The 10,024-nt window shown below is 51.0% G+C and overlaps 1 protein-coding gene across 2 annotated transcripts in view; it reads right to left on the bottom strand.

Annotated features, from left to right (window-relative positions):
* Positions 1 to 1,682: 1,682 nt before the first annotated feature.
* The window catches only part of DAO (D-amino acid oxidase), a 20,271-nt gene continuing 11,929 nt past the window's right edge, over positions 1,683 to 10,024 (bottom strand). For both annotated transcript variants that reach the window (XM_004709536.2, XM_045296867.1), the window contains exons 6-11: positions 8,817 to 8,871; positions 8,052 to 8,156; positions 6,593 to 6,675; positions 5,367 to 5,484; positions 4,465 to 4,563; positions 1,683 to 3,041 (exon numbers count right to left, since the gene is read on the bottom strand). In XM_004709536.2, the coding sequence (XP_004709593.1) occupies positions 2,910 to 3,041; positions 4,465 to 4,563; positions 5,367 to 5,484; positions 6,593 to 6,675; positions 8,052 to 8,156; positions 8,817 to 8,871 (592 nt within the window). In that variant the 3' untranslated portion in view covers positions 1,683 to 2,909. The remainder of the gene's footprint in view (positions 3,042 to 4,464; positions 4,564 to 5,366; positions 5,485 to 6,592; positions 6,676 to 8,051; positions 8,157 to 8,816; positions 8,872 to 10,024) is intronic.

Below are 10,024 nucleotides of genomic sequence, written 5' to 3'. Positions count from 1 at the left end.
AAACAGACATTTTGTTCAGGTCGGCTCTCTAATTTCAGAAGCGTTTATTATATGATTGGGATCAGCGGTTACTTTCCTACAGGCGACAGCTGGGAGATGTACATGAATGAAGCAGGGAAGGTATAGGAAGCTCCCGGAAGAGAAGAGGTCAATGCTGAGGAGGAACAAAGGCCTCCATCCAAAGGAGGTGGTCACTACACAGCTCTGACTGGTTTCCTTGTCCTGTGGGTCCAGACCCAAGCCTCCACTTTTTAGTGTGTTGGATCAATCAGGTGTTTAAGTGGTGTGGGAGCCAAATAAAATGCACTTGCAGTCAGGATTGGTGGCTGGGAGGCAAGCAACAAGCAGTCTCTGAAAGATTTAGAGACCGCGTGGAAACAAAGCCCAGCCTGGCTTTCCAGAGTAGAACAGGGAACTGGGGCGCCAGCAGGGCCTGAGATAGCATCCTTTCTCCAACCCTCATTCCTACCCCTCTCTGCTGACTGGTTTCCATTGGCTCCTCTTGGCTACTCCTTTCTCACAACCACATAGATGGCTTAGGCTCCTCCTGGATCCTAGACCTTCTAACTCAGCTTTACTAACAGACCACCTGGAGCTGTTTAGTGTCCCATCCCCAGATGCTCAGCCCAGGACTCTGAGTGGCCTCATTTGCTGTTGGTTCCAATCCTGGTCCAAATAAGTTGGGGATGGGAGAGTGGAGGTCAAAAGGACAAACATGGCAGCTTAAACACCCTTTCGGCAGGTGGCATAGTACGTGGAACTCACAGCAACATCCCCGTACACTCTGGAGTGTGCTCATCATTCCAAGCCATCCCTTGGCAAGTGTTAATGCATGGAGTGTTCATCCTGTGCATGATATTCCAGACTGGGGATGAAGGGAACTTGGCACGTCCCTCCCACCCATGCACTTGCAGGAGAGAAGGCAGGTATACACGGGTCATTGCGATGCAGTGCGACCCGGGTACCAATGGAGGGATGCAGGGAGTATTGCGGGCATGCACAGGGTGGCAATCCTGACGCTGGGACACCTCCTGACTCCTCAGAGATTCAGTGGTTTCTGTCAGCTTTGGTTCCTTTGTGGCACTTTACTGGATTCAGATTCTTTGATATTTGAACATCCATGCCCATCACATTGTGACCATTCTCAATCAAAACTACTTGATGAATGGCAGCGGTCAAGAAATCAAGTGGCATGTTGATTTGGGCAAATCTTCTGCAAAAGAACTCTTTACAATGTTTGAAAGACACAGACGTCCCTTGGAGGATTAAAGTGAGCCGGATCCAAGCCAGGGCATTTTCAGTCACCTCGCGTGCCTGCTGTTAAAGTTGCCAAGGATTTCCTCTTGCTTGGATCCCCAGTCAGTGCTCACAGAAGCAGCAGTCAAGAGAGCAGTCAACAACACAGTGAACGATTGTGAGGATGGTGCAGGCCTGGGCAGCGTTTCCTCCTTTTGTGCATAAGAGGCTTGGAGTCCGAACCAACTGAACACATTGGAGAGCCCTCTTCAGACCCCTCTCCTCCCATCGAAGCCCATCCCTAACCCAACTCCATTCACAACAGCGGCACCCAGAAGGACACACACAGGAACAAATGCAACAAAAGTGCAAGGCGTCACACGCTGGAAACCAACATACAAAAAGCGTGCTGAAAGTAAGTTTTAGAAATTGAGAGAGACTTTGTGTTTACGGATCAGCATCTTTAAAATTGTTAAAGCGATTGATGCTTCCCAAATTCACTATAGATTCACCACGAATCCCCATCAAAATCTCGTGTGACTTTTTGGGGGTGGGGGGGCAGAAATTGTCAAGTTGACCTCAAAAGACACCTGGGAGACAGAGAACCTAATGAAATAAAAATGTGTCGAACCACGTGAGGATGAAAACACACAACATACTCAAACCTTTGGGACGCAGCTGAGGGGATGCTCAGGGGGCTATGTATAGCTATACAACACACACATCCCCCCAAAAAGGACCACAATCAACCCCCACATCTCCAACCATTAAAACAAAGCCCAGCAAAGAAAGAAGAGGCCAAAGTGGGCATCAGAAGGGACTGAAACTCGCTCTGGAACAATAGAGTAGCTAACGCAAACGATGAAGCAAGAGCCAAACAGAAACTTTGCAGAAGCAGCTTGGGAAGACAAAGTAAAGCTTTGTGGTGCAATATGGAGTTAAAAAAAAACCTGCCCCCCGCCAAAAAAACAGGGTAGGTGCTTGGCGAGTTTCCGTCTCTGTGAAAAGGGTCTTCCTCAAGGTTTGTGTGGTATCCGCGGGGCCATCCTTGGAACAGCTGGGACCCGCTAGAATTCTGGACATGGAACAGGCAATATGTTAGTGCACTGCCTCACCCACTGGCCCCACACTCCAGTTCTACAAAAGTTGCTTCCTACAACAGAATCTGCGTCAGCCTTTCCTAAAGGGTGTTTTGTGGCACTCATTAGGGGGCTTGGAAAAAGGTCTCGGTGGCCAGACAGGTTGAGGAAGCCCTCTGAACCGATGTCTTTGCTGCAGAACTTTCCAGAACCTCTCATGGGGGAGGGGGGCTTGGAACCAAGTGGCTTAGCCTCATCTGCCCCCAGTGTTCTGTGGCCCTGGGCAGCTTGCCGCTTTGATCTCCTGAGCGCTCCTTCCTTCTGCAGTCGTGGGGAATAATAGCCCCCAGGTGGTCTTCATCATGGCAGGCCTGGGCTGGGTGTAGGACATTCTAGAGAGGGTGGAGTGCATGCAAGGAACCGGTCAGGCTGGACTCTTGCGAATTGACTTCAGTTTCCCCTCGTCTCAAACGTCTTATGACAAGAAGTCAAGGTTGGCGCGGGGCGGGAGTTAAGCAGCAGTGTAGAGAGGAGCACTTGATTAGCTGGTTGAGGGGGGTGGGATCCTTGTGGAGGTGGTAGTCTCTGGAGTCTTCAGAGGTGGGATGGGGGCCTCCTGGACAACTTCCTTTCTTCCAAGATTTCCCCCCAAAGCTTGGCTGCCTCCAGCGCACAGCCCCAGTGGATGGTGAGCCCGTAGCCTCCATGGCCGTAGTTGTGAATGACCTAGAAATGGCAAGAGAGGACATGGCTGGGTCACTGAGGGACAGTGAGAAGGGGCAGAAGAAACTATGATGTTCTGGTAGGCTCGGGAGCTTCCTGAAGGATTCTGGACAGGGCCAGACACCCCCTGGGACTTCTCTCAGCAGCCTGGTGAGATGGTGGGAGCCCCTGAAACCCTGGGAGGGGGATTGTTCAGGAAGGTGGAGACCAGAAAGATGAACAGTCAGCCCTGGAGGAACAGAATCACATTGAGAACTCAGGTCAGAGATTCTCCCCTGCACGTTGTGGGCAGCTCCCTAAGTCCCCGTCCTTGCTCCTGCCCTGCTCTGGACTGTTGGCTGTTCCCAGTTACTACAGAGACTCTTGTTTAGAGAGGAAGAGGAGCCATGGGGGGCCACACGTGGGGAATGTGGTGGATGCACTAATTTATTCTGGGGGGGGTGTCTTTTCTGAAGCTAAATCCATCAGCAGGGACCTCAGCTCCTGAGCCCTACACACACACACACACACACACACACACACACACACGAGAGAGAGAGAGAGAGAGAGAGAGAGAGAGAGAGAGAGAGAGAGAGAGCAAGCGAATGATGTAGTAGGGAGGATTGCTTTCCTAGTAGAAACCCAGCCACCACCTAATTAGGACAGTTCCTTCAGCCCAGGATACCCCCCAGGATTTCAACAAGCCTGGTTCTTAACCCCTGAGTGGAATATGAATGGGAACCCCCAGAGAGATGATGGGGTACTTCAAAATTAAATAGCAAGGAACTGGCTCTGGAGTTACTAGAAGCTCTAAACCAAACTCACTGCCATTGAGTTGATTGCAACTCATGGAGACTCTATGGGACAGAGTAGAACTGCCCATGTGGGTTTCCTAGACTTTAACTCTTTACAGGAGTAGAAAGCCTCATCTCTCTCCTGGGGAGTGGTTGGTGGTTTCAAACTGCAGACCTCTTACTTAGTAGCCCGATGCATAACCACTACACCACCAGGGCACCTAGCTGAAGCAAGGTTCCAAACACTGCCCAGCCCTGCTTCTCAGAGGTGGTCTGACTTAGGCTGGTGACTTCACCCCTTGGAGCCCCCATTTCCTCATCTGAAGCCTGGGGAGAAAAATCCCTCTTGCACAGAGCTGTAGGGAAGATTCGATGAGGTCATTCATGGCATGGGCTTGCCAGGAAGTCTGGGACAAAGTAAGTTCTCTGTATGTGCCCATTGCCCTTGCACTCAACCACAGGCAAACCACAGGCTCTCTATAGGGCCTTGAGCTACATCATTTCTTGCCATGATTGTAGCCTCTAAGGGGGGGTTATTAGCCTGCACTCCTTCAAGCTGTTGAAGCCTGAAGTCAGATATGGTGGTTCTCTGGAAACATTAGACTGTCTTATTGTGGGTGGGGGACATCGTGTCCTTTACCAGGAAGACATACCTCTACCTTTGAAGGTCCAAAGTGAAGCTGTTCTCTTTCTAGACGAATCTGGGGGCGGACTGGCCGGAAACCAGTGCATTCACCAACAATTTTCGCATCCTGAGGGTGGGTGGGAAGTGTTAGTAACCCATCTCTGGATTTTTCTTCTTCTACAGCTGCTAACTGTAGATGGCAGAAGTTTACACCATCATCACCAACACCAACATCATCCCAGTCACATTCTTGATCACCCCTACCATGATCACCACCTTTATCCACTGCTCGAATCACCACCGTCAGTATCGCCACCCCCACGAATTCTACCCACGTCTCCATCTTCAGCCACCACCCCCCATCGCCCCCATCGTCTCCAGCCTCAAACGTTTTCATCGCCATCAACACCAACCACTCTTTCCAGCCCCACCCCCACCCCACCATCACCGTTGCTGTCATCACTGCCACTGGAGGCACCTGTGCCAACTGAGTGGTTTTTTTTGCAACAAATACAACTCATGAAAACAGACTAAGGTGCTTCTGGGAAGGCAGCTCGGGAAAGAGCACGCTTAGCCATGGCCAGTAGGCTTCCTCGACCCATGTTCCTTTGCTAGAATTGATTCGCCCAATTATCCCATTCTTTTTTTATATATATTTACATATGTACATGCCTTTACTTAGACCTCTCTAAATGCCCTTTGCCTCCTAGCTCTTTCCTCTATTTCCCTTGACTTTCCTCTTGTCCCATTCTCATGCTCAGCCTTCATCTGGGTTTCAGTAATTCCTCTCGGTTACATTACCCTTGATCACGCCCGACCAGGCCTCCTACACCCTCCTCACCACCCAATTATCCCACTCTTAAGTGTCCTCGTGACCAAGCAGCTGGGACCCTTGTCTAAGACATTGACTGATCCCACAGCCCACCATACCTTCAGCGTGGGCGCCAGTCTGCAGCACCCTTCCCAGATGGTCTTGTGGTCCTGTGTATTGTTTATCTCACTCCAGTTGCCCAGCTGGAAGATGCCTCCAAGAGTCACCGCCTGGATCCTGGATAAAGTGAGGAGCGTCAGTGACGGAGGGAAATGACGCCTTGGAGATGAATTAAGGGTCATGACCATGTTCACCTTGATAACCATTTCTCCCCAATCCCCGCTACTGTCAACATTTTTGTTTCTACAGCAACAGTATCACCACCATTGCAATTGTCATTGTCATCACCGTCACCATCAACCCCCATCTACTGTCACTGCTAATGTCACCATCGATAGTTCATCTCTGTTAGCAACATCTTCTCTTGACTGCCTTCACTACCTTTAGTACTACTTACTGTCTTGGCTACCATCTCCACACCATCATCCACATGGCCAACAAGAGTTTCACCCCCACCCCACCATTAACATTACCTTTAGGCTATCAGGAGCCCTGGTTGCATAGTAGTTACACAGTGTGTTGCTAACTTCAAGGTCAGCAGTTCAAACCACCTGTTGCTTCTCAGGAGAAAGATGAGGCTTTCTACTCATAAAGAGTTACAGACTCTAATACCAACAGGGCGGTTCTACCCTGACCTATAGGGTCACTATGGGTCGAAACCAACTCTGTGGCAATGAGTTTTGTCTGAGTTTTGAGACTGTCCTCTCTCCTACACTATTAACATCTCCATCAACACCACCTACTCCCAATCACCACCATCATCAACACTGATCTCATTAACAACACCAACTCACCACCACGGCGAACGTCATCCCTTTGCCCTCTCCTTCATCCATATTGCCTTCTGGATCAGTAACAATCCTACTGTTCTACTACCAATAATATTGTCCTCCCACCCACACCGCCAGCATCGACTATTAAATGATCTCCACCATCAACCCCACCCCCATGTCCACTGCCCCTCCCATTGCTGAGAGTCCCATCACTTCCAGCACCACTGCATTCCCATCCTGACTGCTGGCTCCAACATCACCAGTACTGGATCCAAATGCATTTTCAAGGTTGAGCCTGAACGAGGCTCCGCTCTGCCCTCCATGGAATTCCATGGCCCAAACTCAAAACCTCATGGGAGGAAAAGACCAAAGGGACCAGGCAAGGGTCCTGGGTAGAGCATCAGAGACAGGAAGGTGCCCCTTCTTCTCCTCCAGGACAGTCGCCTCCTTACCCTGGGATGATGTACGGGGACTTGTAAATACCAACATCTGGGTCGTGAGTGAGAATGAAATGCTTCATTTGAGGGCAATTGACCTGTTGATTCAGGACAGAGAATTGTTACTGAGGGAGCTGCACCAGCAGGCTCCTTCTGCCCCGACTCCTCTCAATGACCACTGGTCCAAGACTAGTGGCCAGGCTGGACCCGTTAGCCCCTGTGGGGCCTCCCGTCTGCCCCTAATCTGCACCTGCCTATCTTTTTCAGGAAGAGCCACTTTGATTAAGAAATCACCCCAGCTCCCTGGGGCAGCACACGGTCTCCCCCACCTGCATACACACACAAACTTTTGTCCACATCCAGAGCAAGCCCACCCACCAGCACACACATGCACACACATCTAGAGTGCACATGCATACACTAATGTATGCACATACACACCACATGTACATCTTTGAGCACATGCACGTGTGCCCTCACAAATGCACACATGCATACGCACATGCACACCTGTGAATGCACACATGCACAGATCCATACATACACCATGTGTACCTACGTATGCACATACATACGCACACCTCTACACCAGCACATAGTGTACACATACAAAGCTCACGTAAGGACCTGCACCTCTATTCATGTACATGACACATCTGTGAATACCCTCAGGCACCTATGAATACACAGATGTACCCTCGTCTAGGACATGCACACTTGCATGAATGCACACACATGAATGCACACGGTCCCACACAGACACACACATGCTTGTACTCACACACGTGTGCACACTGCCAGGCGAGGCTGTGTGGGATGATGGTTACCCACACAGGCTCTTCAACCAACTGGCCTGGGATCCACTCCCCATCCTCCTCCTTCCTGCTCTTTGAGCTTGTGCAAGTGACCTAACTCCTCGGTGCCTCAGTTTCTCCATCTGTGCATTAGTGGTGATTAAAAAATAGTGCCCATCTCCAAAAGCTGGGGCAAGGCTTAGATTAATCAGCACAACAATGTGCATAGACGTTTGCCACTTTTTCTGTAGCACGGCTACACGCAGCTCCCACGGAGAGACAGATGGAGACACACGGGGTTTGCAATTCAGAAGAACCCGCAAGAGGATGCTGAGGCCTGGTAGGCTGGCACATGCTGTCTCTTTAACATGTCAGCACCCAGGAGGTGCGGGGAGGGGGGTCCTCTCATTGAGGCTCCCCACTCAGCTGCTACCTCTGGAGATGACATAAGCAGGAAGCAGCGATCCGCGCAGCCCTCTCCCCTCCCACCTCGAACCAAAAACCAAACTCGCAGCCCTGGAGTAGATTCCCACTCACAGCGACCCTGTCACTCTTTACAGGAGTAGAAAGCCCCACTGTTCTCCTGCAGAGCAGCTGGTGGTTTTGAACCGCTGGCCTTGCAATGTGCAGCCCAACACATAACCACTGCGCCACTGAGGCCCCTGCCTGCTCAGACTCACCTTGATGATCTGGCCCCGGCCTGGCTGCAGGAGGGAGTCTGGTTGCAGCGCCCCAGCCCAGACCCCGGTGCAGTTGACAATCACATCTGCACCGCCTCGTGCCACCTAGCATCAGTGAACAGGACAGGCAAGATAGGCAGGGGTGAAGGAGGGTAGAGGGGTGCCCCTCGCTACCCCCCCCCCCACCTCATGGCTTTCTGTCCCCATGCATGAGGAATCCTCTCCAGACTTGGTTCCAAAGAGGTGCCTCACCAGTCACCCAATGTGAGACCTCAGAAAATCCTCAATTCTCTGAACCTCTGTGGCCTTGACTGTGAATCAAGGCAGGTAGTGCCTGATCATAAGCTTTTTACTGGCTAATTTTCGGAATTTTCACCAGGCCTTTCTTCCAAGTCTCTTAGTCTGGAAGTTCTGCGGGAACCTGTCCTCCCCAGGTACAGAAATAACATTGGCATCCGCAGGAAGCAAGCAAATGTCTGGAGCATGGGGACAGAGGTGCAGCTGTCATTGGGAAGAGGTGGCTGGGTCTCCTTCCCTAAAACTCACGGAAGTTCGGATGTCAATTAACCCCAAATGGCCACCATGATCCCCTGTCACTTCTCTCCCACCCCAGCACTGGGGGAGAGACCTCCTGCGTGCTCTTGGGGTTGTGAAAAGCCACAGAGCTTGGGGCCGGTCCTAAAGGGGAGCCTCAAAGAAGTCACCATCTCCCCCCTTCTTCTCCCCGCCCCCCCACCTCCATCCCCTTTCGTCCCCAAAGCTCACCTCCTCAAAAGACTCCACCTTCCGCTGGAAGAATTTCACTCCCCTCTCAGTTAGCCTGGGAAGATCAGGTGAGTCAAGAAGCCTGGCATTCAGTGCCCTGCTCCAACCTCATCCCCCCGAGAGCGCGGTCGGGGGAGCATTTCCCAAAGAGCCTTCTGTGGACATTAGTCCCACAGGGAACCCTTGAGAAAATAGTCGATGGAACCAAGCCAGTTCCCAAGCAGCATCTCGCTGGAGGAGTGGCCCCAAAGTGTCTCGTGGGGGACTCAAAATGGCCAAGACCCTCACTGGGAAGGTGGGAATGGGAAAAACCCCAAGGGAGAATGAGCCTGTGCAAGGTTATCTAGAGAGTCGATGGGATTGGGACTTGAACCCAGGCCTTTAAGCTCCGAACACGTCCTGCTACCACCATATTGCCTTGTTACATCAAGGAGGGTAAGAGGAGAGAGAGGGGAGAGGCAGGGTCCGACAAAAGCAGGGCATGAGGAGGGACAAACATACAACCAAACGCTGCCATGAAGTCGATGCTGCCTCTTCAGGACCCCGTGGAACAGAGTAGAACTGCCCCCGTGGGGTCCTGAGACTGGGATGCTTTATGGGAGTAGAAAGTCCTGTCTCTCTCCCTCAGAAAGGCTGGTGGTTTTGAACTGCTGACCCTGCGGCTCGCAGTCCAACAAGTAACCACTACACCACCCAGGCTCCTTATGAGGAGGGAGGTAAGTGACAAGTACCCTCCCCTCCTTCTAAACACTCCAAAGAAAAAGTAGCTATTGCGGTTGGAAATCTAGCAGAAACATCGCAATAGCAGTAAGTGGATCTGATAGACGCTGCCCCAGCATCTCAGGACCTCCTGGCTCAGAGAGACAGTGGGAGATGACTTCCTTGGAAGAGGCAAGACGTCATCCACATCCCACGAGTAGGAGGAAAAATAGTTGGCAAACCTGGCTGTGAATTAGAATTACCCAGGGAATTCCTTCTGATTTCTTTAATTGTGAATTAGGTGGGGCTTTACATATCCGATCATGATTGTTGCAGTCAACAACTTAAAACATTTTATCAAATCTCCCAAGTGCCTTGCCCTGTTCCTCCTGCCTCCCGAGAGACTCTTATAATCCAAATATGTATTTTTTTTAAAAACCACCATTCCAAATTAAAAAAACAAGCTATATTATGAAATAGGTGGACTCTTCCTTGTTAAGTAAATACCC

The sequence above is a fragment of the Echinops telfairi genome, unplaced genomic scaffold (genome assembly GCF_000313985.2).
Source record: "Echinops telfairi isolate 266 unplaced genomic scaffold, ASM31398v2 ScPeMD7_7412;HRSCAF=8450, whole genome shotgun sequence".
Lineage (NCBI taxonomy): Eukaryota > Metazoa > Chordata > Mammalia > Afrosoricida > Tenrecidae > Echinops > Echinops telfairi.
Note: the sequence above shows the minus strand (reverse complement) of the source record. Positions and strands in the feature narration are given on the sequence as shown.